Source organism: Euwallacea fornicatus, chromosome 11 (genome assembly GCF_040115645.1).
Source record: "Euwallacea fornicatus isolate EFF26 chromosome 11, ASM4011564v1, whole genome shotgun sequence".
NCBI classification, from domain to species: Eukaryota; Metazoa; Arthropoda; class Insecta; order Coleoptera; family Curculionidae; genus Euwallacea; species Euwallacea fornicatus.
The window spans coordinates 3,248,393-3,269,019 of record NC_089551.1 but is presented as its reverse complement, the minus strand read 5'-3'; the positions used below and the strand labels follow the sequence as shown (position 1 = coordinate 3,269,019).

At 37.6% G+C, this 20,627-nt stretch overlaps 2 protein-coding genes across 8 annotated transcripts; one reads left to right on the top strand and one right to left on the bottom strand.

Moving 5' to 3' along the window:
- The first annotated feature begins 433 nt into the window (after positions 1-433).
- Positions 434-9,994, top strand: Arl5 (ADP-ribosylation factor-like 5). Of its 7 annotated transcripts, XR_010732567.1 has the most exons (6): positions 434-608; positions 3,866-4,351; positions 4,405-4,583; positions 4,642-5,492; positions 7,187-7,305; positions 9,849-9,994. XR_010732567.1 is itself a non-coding variant. In XM_066287412.1 (5 exons), the coding sequence occupies exons 2-5, from the start codon at positions 1,105-1,107 to the stop codon at positions 1,833-1,835; spliced, it is 540 nt and encodes a 179-aa protein (XP_066143509.1). In that variant the 5' UTR covers positions 454-608; positions 701-1,104; the 3' UTR covers positions 1,836-2,535. The 7 variants fall into 7 exon arrangements, 3 of the variants coding, with proteins under 3 accessions (XP_066143508.1, XP_066143509.1, XP_066143510.1); XR_010732565.1 differs by lacking the exon at positions 7,187-7,305; XR_010732564.1 differs by having other exon boundaries at positions 4,642-7,305.
- A 3,247-nt stretch (positions 9,995-13,241) lies between these two features.
- LOC136341980 (uncharacterized) lies at positions 13,242-19,308 on the bottom strand. The gene is made up of 4 exons (XM_066287406.1): positions 18,763-19,308; positions 18,574-18,711; positions 13,931-14,140; positions 13,242-13,733 (listed from the first exon to the last, which is right to left on the bottom strand). Exons 1-4 carry the CDS (start codon positions 19,252-19,254, stop codon positions 13,338-13,340), a joined length of 1,236 nt encoding a protein of 411 aa, XP_066143503.1. The 5' UTR covers positions 19,255-19,308; the 3' UTR covers positions 13,242-13,337.
- Positions 19,309-20,627: the final 1,319 nt, after the last annotated feature.

Genomic DNA, 20,627 nt, shown 5'->3' with positions numbered 1-20,627 from the left:
AAAATGGACAGAAAGCAAAATTTAATTAAGAAGGATATTGGATGGTAATATAGAGGAATAGATAGCTGTTTTTACGTCCCAAGTCTTCCTAGAACCAAAATGTAAGGTAAAATTAAATTTTAATCTCTTAAAAGTTACACGTAATTAATCATTTTGTAATCATTTTTTAAATGTCAGTTTTGTAGGTTGAATTTTAGTGCTAATTAATTCGTTAGATGTAATTATTCGATCTTCCTCGTCAACAATAGTGGCTTTTATTTAAAGTTAATCAATTTAGAAAATATTTATATTCACCATATAGTCAAGAAATTTATTATCTACGTTTAATTTGTATCCTATAGTTTAAAAATATTGAATCCATCCTGATCAGAGGAGCGATGTATTGCTATCTCACTTTATATAATGCTATTGGGCATTACGAACAAAGACAGTATGAGAACTCCCACAATTAAATTGGTCGTGACAATGACAGCTGTAATTATTTGTTATTTGTTGTGACTAGCCAAGTTATAACTATTTAATATTTTTGTTTTCTCTTTCTGAAAAGTCAAGTATTTTAACATATTATTTGAATATAGTGCGTTTAATTAAATGTACGGGCATAATTGGTAAGAAAAAAAACATCTAAAATACGTTTTATATCATTTTAATTCCGGTCTTTGTTCTTATTTCTCGTTTTGACTTGTACACTGACAAACAGTGTCTTTTGTGCGTCATCACGTCGATCTATGGCGACTTCCAAGGACCTACCAATCCCATATGATTTTACGTATAGTTTTAATTCGGATAAACAGCTTTCACTAAATATTCACCACGATCGTAACAAAGTCGTCTAATCACCGAGCGACTAAAGAATGTTATTATAATACGGAAGAACAATTCGGTTGCATTACAAGCAAACTTTCCTTTGATCTAGATTTCGGTAGTTATTACAGACAGTGTCAGCAATACCTTCATAACACAATCCAAATATTCGTCAAGGATTTCAATACACAAATGGTTCTGGCCTGCAAAGCTTCCTTATGTTTTAACAGGTATTTTCCAGATTTTTAAACAAAGTAGATTCCATACTGGTTCGGTAATCTTGAAAAGGTAATTTTTACTATGGGTCTTTTGTTTGCCAAACTCTGGAGCCTTTTTGGCAACGAAGGTAAGTTAGTCTATACTAGTGCAATTTTCTTTATTATCAATATTTTGTGCTCAAATAAAACCTTCTTATAGAACACAAAATAGTGATAGTGGGACTGGATAATGCAGGAAAAACGACAATTCTATATCAGTTTTTAATGAACGAAGTAGTACATACAAGTCCTACAATTGGCTCCAATGTTGAAGAAGTTGTTTGGAGAAATATACATTTTATTATGTGGGATTTGGGTGGGCAGCAATCTTTACGAGCAGCTTGGAGTACTTATTATACAAATACTGAAGTATGTTTAAATAGGAATGTCAAACAGAAGAAAGATTTTTTTCTGCTATAGTTCGTTATAGTAGTTGTGGACTCGACAGACAGAGAGAGGTTAGCAGTGATAAAAGAGGAGCTCTATAAAATGTTGGCCCATGAAGAGCTTTCAAAAGCTGGAGTTTTAGTCTATGCAAATAAACAGGATGTCAAAGGATCTATGAGTGCCTCAGAGATTTCGAAAGAACTTAATCTTACTTCGATAAAACAGCAGCAGTGGCACATACAGTCATGCTGTGCCTTAACAGGAGAAGGGTAAGTTTTTTTTTTACATTTTTTTCTTTGTTCTAATTATAATGCAAACAAATAAATAAACTTTTTCAGACTATATCAAGGTCTGGAATGGATAGCAAACCGTTTAAAGAAGAAATGACAGTCCAGCTATTCCATTTGGTAGTCCCTAAGTGTCAGTAAATGTAGTTGTAAATGGGTAAGGAATTTCTCCACAGGAGGAGACTTGATTGAAAATCTAAGAGCAAGAAAGAACAGACATTGTGATATACTTACTACAAAATGATTAGTTCCGCCAACGAATAGTTTTTTTTGATGCCCCTATCTGCCAAGCATTTTCCCCAATCAGTACTACAATACGTACTTCTTTTGGAAAATGCCTACAAAATCATTATATAAATTGGTTAAGATGCCAAAAATGTGTACAGTCTGTAAAATAAAATTGATTATATGAATATGTGATATATTTACATTAATATAATGATAATAGGTTGTGCGAGTCACTTTTTTATCCTTTTTAGCATTATTGTGTTACCATCTGCATCTTGTTTCTTATATGTTTGTTTCTTCAGCTCAATACTTTAATTTGAACATTATTTGTGACCTGAAAAATTCATCTTTTCTTATAAGTTGAAAGTGGTTTATGAAGAGTTTTTAACCTTGGAATCTTCTTTATTTCTTTGCACATTTGTACAATGTACCAGTTATTGCTAGAAACTGACACGTAATTCCAGGGTTAAAAAATAATAAATATCCACCATGTAATGTAAGTAGCTAAATAAGTTTATTATCCTCAAAATTGTTTCATGATGATAAGGAATATAATATTAAATAATGTTTTATTGGAAGTTTTTTTAATGAAAATTATTCCAGTCTTTATTGAGCGATACATATACGAATTCCAAACTAAACAGAAATATAAAGGATTTGATTGATAGATGAAGGATTGTAGGTATTGAGCTGTTTTAATGTTAGTTCCTATACATTGCAATTCTCGTAGGTTATACGTAGACACTATACGGAATATAACAGTTGTCAAAAGTGTTTTACTTAAAGGCCATAGAGATATAAATAGTAAGTATTTTCTAAAATTGGAAGTTTTGTCGAAATATGAAAAAATGCTTCAAGTAGGATAGCATAAGAGAGCTAATAACTGTAAAAAATAAGTTATATTTCAGTTCAACAAAAAAAAGTAGGTTTGTGGAACAAAAGTCGATTCTGCAGGTCAGGACTCACGAGGTCATACTAATGTGATAAAAATGGTCAGATTTGTTCAATGATTTTGAAAGTTCAAACCGTCTGATTTACCAGACTTTACGGTATTTCCTGATGCAGATTATCAAAAATACTGATGTACAAATATCCAAAATATCAGTTATTTTCCTATAAAAAAGATACACTTTCTGTAGAATTATAGAATTGTCGCCAATTGAATTCTACTTTATTAACGTTTTAATGATAAAAAAATTACTATTGCATTTTAATTTAGTTTATTATATTTTGTTTATCTATGTTGATTTATAGAAAGCTTCATGGATTTGTATTGTTTTTAGGGAATAAATCGTTACTTTTGACCCTGGGGAGAATATCGGGCAATTCTACCAACGTGACGGCGATATTTACGTCTTAATGGAAAATATACGTTTCATCTCGAGCATGAGGAGAACATACAATCAATTTTTGGCTAACTAAATTACTAGATTATTGATATTAGAAGGAAGGACGAGAAGCCTCATAGAAAATGTGATAATCTGTAATTTGTTGCATAGAATTCGATTTAGTAAACAGCAAAATAAATAGAAAATTCTGAGTATATGGTTACTTCTCTATATATCGCTGAAGAAAGAATTATAAATTTTTCTTTACTTCAGACAATCCATGATATACACATAATAACGTAGCAAGATTTTCTCCACCACTTTGTCCACAAATCTTTTAAATTCAAGCTTCCAGAAATTTTTTTTAAGCAACGAGCACAAAATCGTGTTAAAAGAGACCTAAGAAAAAGTATTCATCTGATTTAGACTATACTATTTCTCTAAATATCTATTATAAGACTCCTCACCCAAAATCAACCTATATCTAAACTGTATCTGCCATATGTTCCATGCGTATTTTTTGTTATTATTAAAACATCATTAATAATTGTTTTCTGCATATTAATCGTTTCAGTGTGATTTTGGACACAGCCTGCTTGGTGCAGAATCGTATTTATACGGCCACTCGAATGGATACTCACTAGTGGGTCACCTAGCGGTATCCATCGATCAATGAATATGCGTGAGTTAGTAACTGATCGACACCAAGCGATACAACCATTGCAGCCAAGCAAAACCGGCAGAAATATGTCTTTAAAATCCCTGTTCAACACTACCATAAGAAAAGTCTCCATCGAAGTCTCCCCCGGTAGCGGGTTTAGTACTAGGGTCCTGCGGGATATTGAACCAAGTTTCGTATCAGTTACATGGCTGGGGAACTCACATTTGGACGTATCAATCGAGCACATTCCTGCCATAGTACTAGCGAAAGAAATAGTGGAGAATAATTATCCGGTAGTTCTGCATTTGGCTGGAAGGAATCTGGACAAAAAGAGGATGATGGAAATTTTAGTTTATATCAAATCGGTGGGAATTAAAAACATATTGGCTTTGCAAGGGGGTGAGTTTGGTGAATTTATTGGTAATATTTTGTATTCGATTGGGCTTCTGCAGACTGGATGTATGTTTTGGAGCAAGATGACTCCAAATGCGACTTTCCATACGCCTCTGACTTGGTGCGTTTTATCAAGAGCAATTTCGGTGAGGATTTCTGTGTAGGGGTGGCTGCATACCCTTGCAACCATCCCCATTGTCGAAACTCCGAAGATGATATGAAGTATTTAAAACTAAAGGCAAGAAAATTTTTATATTGCGATAATTCGGTAATGAATTTTTCAGTATTTTGAACAGGTGTCCAGCGGCGCAGATTTTCTAATAACCCAGGCAGATTTCGAGTATGAATCGTTGGAAGACTTCGCTAATAAGTGCAGACGAAATAGCATCAATGTGCCAATCCTCACAGGAATATTCGTCATCAAGTCCTTCAAATCTCTCGAGAACGTGGCGAAGTGTTGTGAGTTTAAAGTATCTCAAAGGGTGCTCAACTACGTGAAGGAGCATCAGGAAGACCGGGAGCTGGTCGAGAAGTTCGGAGTGGAGTTGGCAGCAGGATTAATAAAAAAGTGTTTGGACAACAGCCAATTGTTCGCGGGGGCGCATATCTTCTCCATGAACGACATGGAAGAGGTGCAGAAAGTAGTGTCTTTGTTGGCCTGACTCTATTAATCAGATTTCGTTCCCCCTGAGCCGGAGCATTAATTATAAATAGGAGCTTTGTTGTAGGTGCGCCTGATATCGACTTTATCGGGTCGGATCTCAAAATTAGAGCTCTGCCGCATGTATCCTGTTGCTCCAGACTCCGTTTCTCGCGTGAGTTGCAGGAGTTTCCGCGACGGGCGCTGCAGTGGCTTCCCGACCGCAGGATCAAAACCATCAGGAAAATTTCAGTTGTGGGAAAAATGAACATCAGTTATTTTTAAACCCCTCCCGGTGTGCGTGGCCCGTGTGAGGAAAAACAACCCGCGTTGCCGCAATCCCTTATTTCCGATGTCCCGCCTCCGTTAGATCGAAATCTGTGTAGTGTCGTGTCACTTTCCTGATGTTTGAGTGTTTTCTTTCATCCCGACGAGGCACATCGATTGTCTCCACTAACCCTACAAATTCCCTCCTCATGGATAAATAATAATATTGCGTTATCGAAGGTAGATATATGGGTGGCTGTTTGTTTGTGTTCGGAGACTCATTGACTTCCGCCGCTTATAGTTTCACGTCCCCTTACCGTATTCATCAACATTTTTTTTTGTCAAACTTAGAGGAATCCACAAGTTGTTTTTTGACACAGATTCCTCTAGTAAAGTACCTATATTTGTCCTGAAAATTATTATTTTCTGTCACTATTTCCTTTGCTTCCTTTTAGTGAGGGAACAACCTACATCCTTCCTACTTATTTCGCGGTAATGTGTTCTTTGTTCCATTCAGGCCGTCAATTTATTTTTATTATTTAAACTAAAAATACTACAAGGTTTCTGCCTTTTTGCTGCAGTTTTCCACGTTTCAAGTATTTGTTTTAACGTGTAAACGACTGGATTTTGTAACCTTGCCAGAGAAATGTCAAGTCAAAATACATTTATCGTCTTCATTACTACAGAAAACTATTATACAAGGTGATTTTTTTGCTCATCGGCCAAGTGAGGCAGATAAAACGCGAGGTCATTTTAAGAAAAAAACTTCCTATGGTCATATGTCAGATTTGAGTTTTTTGAGGTTTTAGAGAACTTCAAAGGTTTCCGCACATTACCCATTAAAAATTATAGTAATGTAATGCCGGTTCAGTTTGATGGCCACCGCGCTCTTCCGACTTAAGCCCTTTGGATTTCTACTTATGAGGTCATACAAAACAAATGTACCAAAAGACAATTAACACCAGAGAGTAGTTGTTAGATAGAATACAGATGGCTACAGCTGGTATAAGAAACCGTCCAGATATGTTGATTTGAGTCAAATATTCATTACTTCACCATTGTGAAGCGTATATTCTTGCAAAAGAAGGATATTTTCAGCACCTGCTATGATATTTTAACTTTTAACTATCTCATTTGCGTCATTTTTAGCAACAATTACGTAATGTGTAGAAAACTTTGAAGTCCTATGAATCCCGAAATAACTGAAATCAGACATGTTTGTATGCAGTTTTTTCTTAGAATTACCTCCCCTTTCATCTGCCTCACTTTGTCTGTGAGCTAAAAAATCACTTTGTATAGGATTACTTATAAAATTCAAAAATACCTTTCATACCAGTTCAGGTGAGCAGAATAGGACATTTTCTCATTTTGGCTTATTTAAATTATTAACGGGTAACGCTAAACGCTGGAGCTATGTATAAGTATGGGTGCCCACCTCCAATTAGAGAATTATTTGCCGGGGTTTTATATTGTATGACAGAATCACACACAAGAAAGAGAATTTACATATTTATGTAAGCCGCAGGATATTCTCCTTGCTCGTTCAGAGTTTATGGCCTCTGTACTAATTTCCGTAATTAAAATCAATAAAAAAGTGAAAAAAATCAAGGAAAGGTTTTAAATCCGAAATCGGTGCTAAAAATTCCATGTACGTAAATATAAAACGATAATGAGAGTTTGTTGTAATAGGAAATTCAATTATGCCCTAAAACGTTTTCTGAGTTTTTTCGTCTACATCTGTAGCGGACATTAGCTAAAGCGGTAATGCAATAGGTGACCGGACTCCCTGTGTTCCTCGACGATCTCTGAGGCGGCAATTTGATCGTCCATCGTAGTTATATGATTCATACAGAGTGTACTCGGGGAAAATATCCATCCTGAATATCTTTCTTGTTGTTTGTAAAAAAAACACTAAAACACGTCAACTTTGATAGGGAGGGGGACATCATTTGGTGGAAAAGTTGTTTTCGAAATGTCATCCCTCCACTCCTGGAAACCACCCTTTTGAAATTTTTAAATTGGAAGAGAGGTTGTGTTATACCTCGTTTGAAAGGTAATTTCATTCTCTACATGGTCAAGCTTTTATTTTTAATTTTTGTACGTCGGTTTTGCATAAATTAAACATTAACCAAATAACTAGATTTTAACCATTTTTACTGATATTGTATTTATTTTATTGTAAGAAATGTTGAAAGTGACCCCGATTGATTCCCATGCACATGTCCTCGAAACGTCGTCGCACATTATCTAACATTTCCGGTGTTATTGACCGGCACTCTTCGACAGTTCGGGCACGTAACTCCTCTAGGGAGTCAGATTGTGTGTTATAGGTTTTGGTCTTCAGATGTCCCCGTAAGGAAAAAATCCAGGGGACTGAGGTCGGGGGGTCTCGCGGGCCACTCCACTGGACCTCTTCTGCTAATCCATCTTCCATGGAATTCTTCGTCTAGAAATTGTCGGACAGCAGCAGTGTAGGGTGGAGGCCCTCCACCTTGTGGAAGTAAGGATTCGGCGCACGCGATAAGTGACCAAGCATACGCTTCGAATCGGGGTTACGGGCCGTAATTTTCCACATTCATTGAAGTGCTAATTGTTTGAAGGCAAAGCTTTGAACTTGCTGTTTTTCCTAAAACTTCATTTTCGAAAGAATACAGTGTGTGGAACATACAGATGCGCTAAAAGGAATCTCTGAAACCTCCTGCGGAGGCAGAAAAAGAGGGAGATTTCCTCGGTAATATCATCATTTCGTTTATTTCTTCTGGCCATTTCCCTAATGCAAAAAACATCTCAAATTCCCTAATACACGATGTTTTCCCTTACTTAAACGTTGGCTGCTTCTGATGTCTAAAAGTTAAAAATAAAGACAAACGAAGGAGGATATGACACGGGTATTTGGGTATCGGGTGGTAATCGATCAGCACCCTTTTCTGTAACACTCTTGCGAGACGTTTATTGCATTATGCATGAAACCTTACGTGTCAGGCCTCATAAAATATTGCTATTTCTTTATTGTTCCGCTCACCGGTCTTCCAAAACTGTTTCGGGTGCGCTTCTGCAACAGAAATAAGAGATAATTTAGCAGTCGTCGGCTTCGCCTCACTAATTAGGCCGCCTCCTAATCTGATTACTAAGTTGATGCAACCCTGAGCTACGGTTAATGGTAAATTTACTGGGCGATGTTTTAATTTCACCTTAAGTTGTGTGGGTAGGGAATATGTTACGTCACAAGTAATTTGAAACTAGCAATTTCTCTATTCAAGAGGTATCACGCGAGTATGTTACGCCACTGGTCTAAGTGCAGTTTAAGCGATTTCACCTTATTAGCCATCAAGGGCGTAGCTTAACGAACTTAACCCGATAATTTTGTTCGTAAATCTAAAACACATAACTGAGTTTAATGGTATATTGTTACACCCCCAAGACTTTCGAGTTTTATACGAATTACCCTTGGTGCGCTTAAACTCGTTTCTGAAGAGCGCAATTGGGCCATAAATCTCGCTTGGGAAATTCCTAAGTCTAAATCATTGTTGCCGGTTTAAAATTGAGGTTACGCCACTGATTTTCCTCTCAGCTTAGGTTTGTCACGAACTATTTTTAAAAAATGTGAAATATTCAGTGAAATATTAAAGGTAAAATGGTTTTAAAACGATCCAATTAAGTCGAAAATTCCGCTTGCAAAACTTCCAAATAAAAAAAATCTAAACTCTTTTTGAAATTAAGTTACACCACTGATGCTCTTGTAGGAAAAAAACCCGCTATTTTTCTCTATAAAAACCAGAAATTTCCAAGTTTTAATGACCCATCATAGGCGCACTCGGACTGGTTTTGCAACAAATCGAGCTGTCAGTCTGGCCGCGTTTTTTAGTTTCATGAAAGCTGTAAAAGTTTAAAACTTCGATTGGAAACATCGGTACCGTCCTACAGATTTCAGAAGGGTGGAACTGGACCAATGATATCGTTCAGAATTTATTAAATTAAAAAAATCGCAAGTGCCTTAAAAAAATTGTTGCGCTACTGTTTTTTTTGCCGCTTGAACCACATTTTCCCACGTAACTCCCTTAGATAAATTGAATTTTTTGCAGTTCAAATGCTGTTATTTTCCTTAATATAAAAATCGGAATTTCGTGCGGCACCTCAGGTGCGTACCGAAATTGATTTTCGGAGGGTCAGTTCTTGTGGGATTTTCAGTTTTCCTGCCTAACTCTGTAGATTGCTCAGGTGGTTTAATTTCAATCGTTTCAATTTCAATCAACACTCATATATTAATAAATAAGTGAGTTATTAAATTACTCAAATTAATGGGATTTAGCACTTACTCATCGACCATCGAACCACTTAAAATGGAATGCCGGCCGCGAATTTCAGATATTCCGCAATGCAGCTGAAACATTTATGTGTCCATTTGCTATTACTGCTAACATTAGGCAAGTTTGTTTATTTATCAAAAATCTTTGAAAAACTACTGCCGCACCGTTAAATTGAACATGTGCCCATCAACGAAAACATTCTTATTTTTAACCCATATTTTCAGTAAACACCCCTAATTGGTGGACCAATGTGTAGTCTTATTGAAACGTCCAAATGAATTGGTTGCAGGAGAAACATAGTGGAATTCCATTGCACTCAAACTGGCCCACCAGTTTTGGATTTCATACCCGCCGCCGGGGGCGGGAAGCTCGAGTAGTTCGAAGGACAAGGAAAAGGAGAAAGAGGACGAGAAGAAGCCCATTACCAAAGAGCAACGACAGCTCGAGTACGACGCAGCTATTAAGGTATGTACGAGGACGGTCCCAGAAGTACGCGACCTAAAAGTTAAAGAAAAAATATTTGGAAAATACTACATTATTTCTCAACATGTACAGTGTGTCCCATTTAAAGTTGTGATTGATGATTGCTCGAAGCGGTACGTTGTATGAAAAAAGTTTCGAATTAGAGGTGTCTGTTAAAGACATGGGACATGTCATGAAGATGATGACTTTTAACGTCCTTTTTACAGATCCTTGTAGACCTTCAAAAAATTAATACCTTTCATTTAAGCAATTTCTTTATTAGACGTTTTGCTGCAGACTTATCCTTGTTTTTTGTCAAATTTTTGAGTTAGTCGAAATTACTGCATTTTATTTAAAATCCTGTAAAGTGTATTCTGTTTAAAACTCATCACAAACTTTCCATCTAAACAAAAGAAAATTGTTTGTATGAAAAAAAATGTTCTTAAATTTCCCCTTGTTCGAGTCTACCTTATAACAAGGTCTACAGGAAATCGATGTTCCTTTTTCGACAATCTAATTGTTTTGTATAAAATAATTCAAAAATTATTGTTTTCATTTCAAAATTCAATAATTGAAATGGATCGCTGCACTGTAGATGAAAAATTAGAAATTATGTTTATTTATGGAGAGGTTGGAAGAAATGTTAGTCGGGCAGTAGAGCTTTATGCTGAAAGATTTCCGGATGAAAAAGTTCCCTGTTAGACGACTTTCAACAGTGTCATTAAGAATTTCAAAGAAACGAAAACGTTGGAAACAAAAAAGCGCAATCGCTCCCGAAGTGTAACACATGAAGGCAATCAAATAGCAATTCTTGCAGCTGTTGCCTTCGATCCCCATGTAAGTTGTCGTCAAATTGCTGCTGACTCAGGAATGTCAAAGATAAGTGGCCAAAGAATTTTGAAAGTGAATAAATATCATCGTTACCACATTTATTTACGACAGAAACTCCATGAATCTGATTTTGCCAACCGAGTCAGTTTTTGTAATTGGGCAAAGCAGCAATTAAATCAAAATGCAAATTTCTATTCCAACATTTTGTTTTCGGACGAATCCACATTGAAAAACCATGGTGTAGTGAATTACCATAATCTGCATTTTTGCAGTGCTGTAAACCCACACTGGCTTAGAGAAATTGAACATCAAAGACCATGGTCAGTGAATGTATGGAGTGGTATTACTGGAGAATTTTTAATTGGGGTTTTCTTCACCGAAGGAAACTTGAATGGAGATAGTGCCGCAATTACTTGCGTATTAATCTTCCGGAATTGTTAGAAAACATTCCACTTGCGATTAGACGGGTGATGTGGTATCATAATAAGGGCTGTCCAGCCCATTTTTCTAGAATATCTCGCGAGGTTCTGGATGGAATGTATCCAGGTCGATGGATTGGACGGGGCTGTCCATTGAACTGGCCACCTATGTTTCCTGATCTGACCTCATTAGATTTTCTCCTTTGGGGTTTTCTAAAGGACAAGGTTTATGCAGAAGTACCAACAACCGCAGACGACATGAAGGGGAGAATTGAAAATGTGTGTCAATTGATAAATGAGATGTTGCGCAGAGTAAACGATTATTTTCGAATAAGAGTTGAGACTTGTTTGCAGCAGAAAGGACATTCTTTTGAACATTTGGTTCCATAAGTTTTTCAAATCAGGATGTTAAATTAATTTACCAAATTAAAATATATATATATTTTTTAAATTAGATAGAAGGATTGTTATGAGTTTTAAACAGAACATGTATCGCAAAGCTTTTCTAGAAAAAAAAATGCAATAATTTCGACTATCTCAAAAATTTGACAAAAATCGAGGATACCTTTGCAGCAAAAGTTCTAATAAGAAAATTGTTCAAAATAAAAGATATCCACTTTTTAAAGGTCTACAAGGATCTGTAAAAAAAATACGGAGTTATCGATTGAAACAAAATGCCCTTGAAATGACCTTAAAATGACGTTTTGGCTCAAAGTCACTGTCTGCATGACGTGTCGCCCTCTTTACCGGACAACTTTTATGTGAAACTCTTTCGTACAAGGTACCGTTTTTGCGTAATCTTTAATCACAGCTTCAAATGAAATACCCTGTATAGTCCTCTTTGAGACTGACACACTTTTTTTAACGATGTTCTATACCCTGTTTATGGTAAGAAATCATTTCAAAATAAGCATTAACTTTGGACTCCACCTCATCATTATTTGAAAAATTCTTTTCATCAAGCCCTTTTTTCAAGTTTCGAAATAGGAAATGATCTGAGAACGCTAAATCTGGCGAATGGGGAGGGTGAGGGAAAAGTTCGAAACGAAGTTGATTGATTTTGGCTATCGCGATGACGAAGTGTGAACTCGTGCGATGTCTTGATGAAACAACACTTTCGTTTGCGCCAAATGCGGTCGGTTTTTCCTTATTTTTTCCGCATCAACTTTCTTGTCGATTGAACGGTTTTCACACTCTTTGGAGTCGATTCTCCCCTTGTGTTGACTGCTCTTTCATCTCAGGTGTAAAATGATAGACCCATGTTTCATCCATGGTTATGAATCGACGTAAAAATTCGACTTTATTGCTATGAAACTTTGCCAAACACTCCCTTGGAATATCCTCGTGGAGCTCTTTTTGTTCAGTTGTGAGTATTTGCGGTACCCATCTTGTGCACAGTTTTTTCATATTCAGTTTCTGGATCGAAATGCGATATAAGGTGCTTTTTGATCTTCCAGTAGAGTGTTGTGGATTACCGCCACAATATATAGAGTGGTCAAATCTGGAGTGTCATTGGATCAACAACTGCGAAGTTCGTCTTGGCAACTCACACCACCTCTATTAAACTCTGTCATCCAATGTTTTAGAGCTGTTAACGAAATGCCAGATTACCCCAGAGTAGAATCTAACTCCAGTTTGATGTTGGATGGACCAAGACCTTCCAAATGAAAGTACTGAATCACATATCGATGACCAATTTTGTCCACGTTCATAAAATCTATGAAATCGTTCAGTAAAAACGGCCCCACAATAAATACAAATCAACGTAGCACTTTCAAGCTTTAAACATAAGCTTTTTGAGGTTAGGTCTCTGTGAGTTTTTAACAAAAAAATCGCCATGTATATGTTAGGTCGGGTACTTATGGGACAATCCTCGTAACTTTTGATTAGTTCGTGGAAAGACAATGCAAAGTGTGCAACGATGCATCTGAAAACGAATTGCGCATTTGAAAACCAATGAAATTTCTGAGTAATTTATAAATCTATAATTGACATTGAATTATTCAACATTTGTGCAGTTTAAACCATTAATAAATTCCCCCGCAATGCATAAATGATTAGCTCATCTAAATCCATTTCCTTTTTGCGAACTCTTCAATTAAGAGGCAGAGCTTGTCCCTATGAGCTTTGGTAGTGTTCTTGTATTGGAAAATATTGTCGTTGCTCAAGTTTTCCACATCAGTTACACTTTCTTTGACCGCGAAAATCGGCCTGAGCATCGCAAAACACTGACCAATTGCGAAAGTTTCCTTGGCAGCGAATTCCAGTTCCTCCTCAAGTTTTTCCAATGTGAAGACGGTTGTGTCCACTTTGAGCTCTTTCAGAACTGAGATCAACGTGTTGTGATAAGTCCGGATTAAGTCCTGATATCTACTCCTGATCACATCGTTCTGGACGCTATCAAAGATGAAGAATATCAAATCCTTGCCCGGAGAGCCCAAGTTGAGGAATTGATAGTCCACCTGCCGACAAAAAGGACGATGTGGGTAATGGGGCCAAATCAAAAAAATTCGCATTATTTTCATGACATTTGAACTTTTCCCAGTTGCCAATCTGCTGATCTTCCACCGGCGTAGTTGAGATGTTTTGATTTGTATAATGTTATAACGAGATAACAAAATAAACATTGTAAAAGCGCGAAAACCGATAATGCACTTACGATTTTGTTTTCTAGCGGTTTTCCGTTTTCGTCGAATTTGACCATTAGATTGTTCACCCATATATCGTTATGTGTGATGGTCAAAAATGGTCTGTTTCCAGGTATCCGGTCGTGAGAAGCTCGATAGCATTGCTCCAATTTCGATTCCAAGTTCCTCAGGTGGTTGATACACTTGGGGTTGTCGCTTGCTAGGTTAAGAATGTCTTCGATCTGAATGAAGTAGACCCTAATTATTTAAAAGACTAATAGCACGCTTAATGGGAACTTAAGTTCAAGATCAATTAAAGCTCTATTTTGAACTTTGTACTCAAGCTAAAAGTGCCAGCACATGCATAATTTGGCTCCGAGAATGCCCGTACAGGGTGTCCCGACTAAAATTCCGTGAAATCTCCGATGTCGTCCAAATGTGAAAAAAATGTAAAAATATGTCAATTTTAACTCGAGGGGGGATCAAATTGTACCGTGGTTTTCAAGTAACTTCTGCATCCCTCCGGTGCCCAGAACCACCTCTTGAAAAACTTTAAGTGGCGAGAGAAATTGACACTTCATTTTGAAGCTGCTTCGATTCTGTATGCAATCATGTTTTTTTTTTTTTTCAAGTTTGAGTGATTGATTTTTCAGGACATTGCCTAGTGACTGCGAAAGGAAACAAAAGTGGTTACGAAAACACAATTCAATTTAACAAATGTATTGCTCAAAATATCCACCACCAACGTCCACGCAATAGTACAAGGGAATTCGTACAGCTTGTAACATTTCTGGCGTGACCAAACGGCACTCTGCGACGATTCGTTCTCGAAGTATTTGCGGGGATGCAGGTATTGTAGCACAAACTTTAGATATTAAGTGGTCCCATAAAAATAAATCTAGGGGGGTTAGGTCCGGGGATCCAGCTGGCCATTCGATGGGACCTCTTCGGCCCGTCCATTGTCCAGGAAAATGCGCATCGTGTCAAAAGAAAATTTGGTTCCTTCGAGGTTTACGTCTCTTTGCACTATTCGGATTATTCGAAGTTCAATAAGGTCTTCTAACAACTGCAAATAACTCCCCAGTCAAATTGCCTTCAACAAAAAGTGGCTCGATAATGTGGTCGCCCATAATGCCCGCCCGCATACGTTTAATTTTTGGGGCGTTTGCGTGTGATTTCCACTGAAAATGTGCGGGTTTATGTCACTCCATTAATGACAATTATGCCTGTTCACTTCACCGTTAAACGTAAACGTACTTTCATCAGAGAAACAAATGTTGTACAGTGAACCGACAGTTATAACAGTCGACCTGGGTCATTTATCAAGCGGTCAGTTAAATTTTCACACAACTGTAAACGCCGATCCAGATAATCTTCGTTTAATTTTAGAACAAGTCTCGTTTTGAATGGATGAAACTTATGTTTTTTTGGCAACTTGACGAAAACTACTTTCGGACACATCACTTTCTTGGGCAATTTTTCTTACAGATCGTCTGTTATCCGTTGAAAGATGACCGAAAACAGTCACTTTAACAGCTTCATTTTGGATAGGATGTTGCCGGTCATGCTTTTTGTTTGTAACAAAGCCCATTTCATCAAATTTTGCAATTAAATTAGCAACGGACCGACGCCTAATTTGATATTCCAGATGTTTTTTGTTGAAAACTCCCGCAGCAACACTGGCACAATTGTTATGTTTATAGCACTTTACCAGCAGCTTTCGTAGTTTTACTAATTCAGTTTTTCGTTCGGTGCTAAAAACCGTTTTACAAATTACGGTTTTTGTATTCAACTCAACTGAACGGCGATAAGTTATGAAATCAAGTACAAATTAAAAGATTATTTATTTTCAGCCTCGCACATTTAGTCAAATTTTTTGTTTTAAAATTTCAAACATTACTGTAGATTAGATAACATTTCTTAGCCCGTTCGACCCAAAAAAAAATTGTTTATAACTTGACCGAGAGGGTACCAGAATATTAACACTGAAAATTTCAATGAGCCTGCAACAATTTCGCGATTCGCCAAACGAATCGCTCAAACTTGAAAAAAAAAAACGTTTCTGCATAGAGAATGCCAGAAGGTTCAACGCGATCTGTCACTCAGCCCCTCTAGCCATTTATAGCATTTCAAGGGGTGGGCCTGGGCGCTAGAGGGACGCAGAAACCACTTCGCAATCAAAATAACATTTGGCCCCCCACAAAGTTAAAATTGACATATTTTAGCATTTTTCCCACATTTGGACAAAGTCGGAGATTTCGTGGTGTGCAAATTTTAGTTGGGACGCCGTGTATATTGATATACGAAGCAGAAAGTGTACGTATGTAGCCGCACGGTTCGGCGCTACGCGTTTGAAGTTGCCGCAATTCGAGGCGTAGAAATCGCAATTTCCCTCAAATAAGATTCAGGCAAAAATGGAAGAAAAAAATTGCATGATTGGTGGATGCAAAATGGCTGCGGCACGTCAATGACCTAATGTATTCGTATATACAAGGTGGGTCTTTTAAAAGTATAAATGCCAAAAACTTGAGAATTACGTCGGCAATAGAAAAATCCAAAAACACGTCTACCATGATATAATGGGGGAAGATGATGGAGGGTATGATGGACTCACTACCCTCCACCAAATACACTCCAGCCACCCAGAGTTTTTTTTTATCGCACGGGCATGGTTGTGACATATCGTCGGAAAGCATTTTCAATAAGCTTTTCAATGGTGTCAAAGCTTCTGGAATTTCGCCCTCAAATTCTTCTAAAATCAAGGCGCTTTTGTAAAACACCTAGGCCTAGAATTAAATGTTTTTCAATCAGGAAGCAGTAATAGAATTGGTAATTAGTTCAAAGTTTTGTTGTAATTAAATCAAAGCGGAAGATTACCGCTATCCATTTTTTTTCTATAATAAATTTTTGAAATGTTTTTCGTTACTTTCCATGGGAGCGTATAAACGATATTCACCTTCTCGCCTCACATCTTATCAAAGAATAAATAATAATGTTAAATGTAAAAAATGGTTTTATCGGTATTTATGGACGTTTTTCTACCCAGTGATCGTCGAATTCTGTTTATTATCTGAGTTTCACTTCGTGCTTCTTCCCGCAAATTTTCAATCGAAACATGGTTTATTCAATAGCGAGGCGGGTTGAAATCGTTTTTATTTATGATACTGAGGAACGTTGTCTTTGCGAACTGCAGAAATATTCCGCCAGCGACTTCCTGCGTTAGGAAATTAACACAGAAATTTGAAAAAACCAGTTCTATGGCCAGTAAAAAAGGAGTCGACCTCGGATATTAGACGAGGTTATTCAAATCGAAGGTATCGGACAATTTGCCCAAAACCCATGATTGTCCATCCGTGGAGCATACGTCTACTTTAACTGACCTATCAACAACATCGGTCCGAAAAGTTCTAAAACTACACAAATTTCAACCATACAAAATTCAACTTTATCAGAAATCGAATGAGGATAATCCAGACCGACGAATTGAATATTGCGAGATGATGTAGGCTTTGACTGCCAATCAACCCAAACTGCTGCTAAACATTTGCTTCAGTGATGAGTGCACATTTTACCTAAATGATACTCTCAATAGGCACAATGGTGAAATCTGAAATGATTCAAACCCTCATGCTGTGAGTGAAGCAAGCAATCAATATCCCCAAAATGTAGTTGCTTTGGCCGGGATCCTTGTACATGCTATCATAGGACCTTTTTCGTTGATGGTAATTTGAATGATGAAACCTACCGTGACCTTTTAGAGAGTGCTATTGAACCATTGATAATCTGTGAGCTAGAGAATCAGCAGAGCGAGAATGGCGACTGGAGAATTTACCAAGATTCCCACACGATGAGGCACGGCCACATTTGTTTGAAGTTGTTCGACAACAATTATCCCGCGAGATACATTGGAAGGAGAAGAGCGATAGAATGGCCCCCTGGTACTCCCGATCCCACACCTATAGATTTATTTTCGTGGGGGCCCTTGAAATCTGTAGCCTTCAAAACTCGACCAGAGGCATTTGAAGAGTTAAGACGGGGAATTACTACTGAGTGTTGTGTAACTTCTAAAGAAACTTTTGTTAATGTGCGTTAAACACGTGAATGGCGTTTGCACGCTTGCATGGAAAATCCCAAACATCTATTATGAAAAATTATTATTATTGAAGGGCAAATCTCACGCTTTTATTTAATTATCAATTCTATCACTTATTCCTGATTGAAAACCATTTAATTCTGCGCCTTGCTGTGATTTTGCATTTTCGACATTATCGGATACATTTCAGAGCGAAATTCCAGAAGCTTCGATAACATTGAAAATTTAATTGAAAGTGCTTTTCGACGATATGTCGCAACCGTGTCTGTGCTATTAAAAAAAATTACTTGGGGTGGCTGGGACGTATTTAGTAGAGGGTAGTGAGTTCATCACAACCCCAATCATCTTACCCCATCATATTGTGGAAGACGTGTTTTTGGATTTTTCCATCGCCGGCATAATTTTGAAGATGTTGCCTTTTATACTTTGAAAAAACACACCCTGCACACTGAATGCTATAAAAATTCTCTATCATTTACCGTTCATAATGGTAGTAAATCCAGGGCGAAATCTTTAATTGAGGTACAACAAAGGTCCTTAGCCATGGATCCGTTACTGTGTTAAAACTAAAAGGGCACTTACAGACTCATTTTGCATGTCTTTAGACATAGACTGTGTAAACACATCTGTGTACTGGATATACGGTTCTACCATCACATCAAATAACTCGCGATTCTTCATCTTAATTGCAATGGGCAGCACGTGAAGCAGGGCAATATTCTGGAATCTTAAGTAAAGAAGTTATCGCTAATTACACCTAGTACCACGTACCTTAATAATCAAACAGGCAGTATCAAAATCAAACCCAACACTCCTCTCCGCAATGACATACCCCCTGGTCTTAAGATTCTCCATTATAATCACGGCGTTTTTGTCTGCTTTACCGCTGTACCCCTCCAGAGCCAGCCGCCCCCCGTAGAAATTTGCAGTGAAGTCCACCACATCTTCCATACCTTGGTCCAGCTGAAATCGCCTCATTCTGGGCACAACCGTTTTGTAAAAGTGCAGCTCTTTTTTGAAAGTTAAAGATGACATGAAGAAGTTCTGAATGAAGTCGTTTTTTGGCACAGCTTTCGCCACAGCTTGCAGGGATTCGGTTTTGCCCGAAGCAGCATCCTCAATCAGGATGGTCAAAGACAGCAGAAGCGAGCCGTAGTTTTCTCCAGGTGCGGTCAAACTCTTGACGTCCTCAATGGAGATGTTCGCTCCAGACTTCCGGAGGTCTGGAGTAAGAGCCTGCTTCAAATCTTGAACCCCAAGCATCCTTTTTCGATAACTGACAATATGAGAATAAAGGAAGTTCGCTGTTGCGCATTTTATTTTTATCTATCTTCATGAATTCCCAATTACGTAAACAAATACTAGTAATTATAAAAGACGGACTGTAGTACAATGTAGTTATGTAAAACGAGCTGCGTTCCTGCATCCACTATTCATTGTTCGGCGAATAATTATGAAGCCCCATGACCAAATGCGCCAATTGCTGCGAATCTGGAACCCAGTCGCCAGTCTGAGTTGGTTCAGGGTTCACGTTTATGCATCGAAAAAAACTATAAAAGATATAATTAACAGACCTGAATTGATTACATACTACAGGCAGCTGCCGAGACAACAGGAAAAACCGTCAAAAATGTTTTTTTGTGGTTCATTAAATTAAACGACGTTTCTATCCTGCAGGAACATCACCGGTCCCAAAGGGAACAGTGGGAAATTCGTCAACTTGACAACGATTTACTGCATCAAAGGCAATCGGAGCGGGAGCGGGAGCGGGAATTGAAGGAGTTGGCAGAGCAGAGGCTCTTGTTGGTCGACGAACAGGATGCCCTTAATTTACAGCTCCTGTAAGTCAGAATTGCTTAATTTCCAACATCCTGTAATTCCCGCTTGACATACCTTTTCTTTTCCAGCAAAAAGGCTTCGTTCAGCAAAGAAAGGTACGTCCCGTTATAATCCAGTGACAACAATTTACCTGCAGCCTTCTGCTGACCCAATTACCAATTTCCTGTAGCAAGCGGTAATTTCCTTCAGCTAACAAGTTTTATTTTCCCATTCCCGACTTGCCGAATTTGATCTAATCGTATATCGTATAAAATGGCGCTGCTTAAAGCTAACATCCATTATCTTTAACTAGACACATCCACTTTAGACCATGATTTATCGGTTCCGGAATTAGGGATCGAATGTAAATGGAGGATTGGACCTCGTTGGAGGGCTCCTTAAATCCCAAATATACTATGCAGTCAGGGTTTTTGGTGCGGAAGGTACTCGCAAAATAGTTAAATATGGTAAATTGAAAAAGGAGAAAAGTTTCAAAACAACTCCTTCGCCATGTCAAGAAAAATGCTTTTGTTAACTTAGCGGGAGTGAATTTTAGCTTCATGAATCTCTAAAGAGGTTTCCCTAACAACGCATCGTATCCATTCCGTACCTAAAGTTCATTGCAGAATAAACATATTCCACCACTTAGTATTATTCCGCAATAGTAGGTCAGCCGCTCGCTTTCACGATTGCATCTCTCACCAACCTATTATAGCATCGCCACCTCCTTACCTCACAAACACAGCCCCCAAATCAATTTTTCAAATTTGGCACTCTCCTATTGATCACCGGCCCCCTTGTTTATCCCTCTACAGAAA

Bases quoted from the DNA above. Each gene is read 5' to 3' on its own strand.
- Arl5 (XM_066287411.1), top strand. From the start codon at position 3,964: ATGAATATGCGTGAGTTAGTAACTGATCGACACCAAGCGATACAACCA. The intron at 4,352-4,404 runs GTGAGTTTGGTG...GGGCTTCTGCAG, and splicing joins CATATTGGCTTTGCAAGGGG to ACTGGATGTATGTTTTGGAG. The intron at 4,584-4,641 runs GCAAGAAAATTT...TATTTTGAACAG, and splicing joins TGAAGTATTTAAAACTAAAG to GTGTCCAGCGGCGCAGATTT.
- LOC136341980 (XM_066287406.1), bottom strand. From the start codon at position 19,254: ATGCTTGGGGTTCAAGATTTGAAGCAGGCTCTTACTCCAGACCTCCGG. The intron at 18,712-18,762 runs GTACGTGGTACT...TTAAGATTCCAG, and splicing joins CTGCCTGTTTGATTATTAAG to AATATTGCCCTGCTTCACGT. The intron at 13,734-13,930 runs GTAAGTGCATTA...TTTTGTCGGCAG, and splicing joins AACCGCTAGAAAACAAAATC to GTGGACTATCAATTCCTCAA.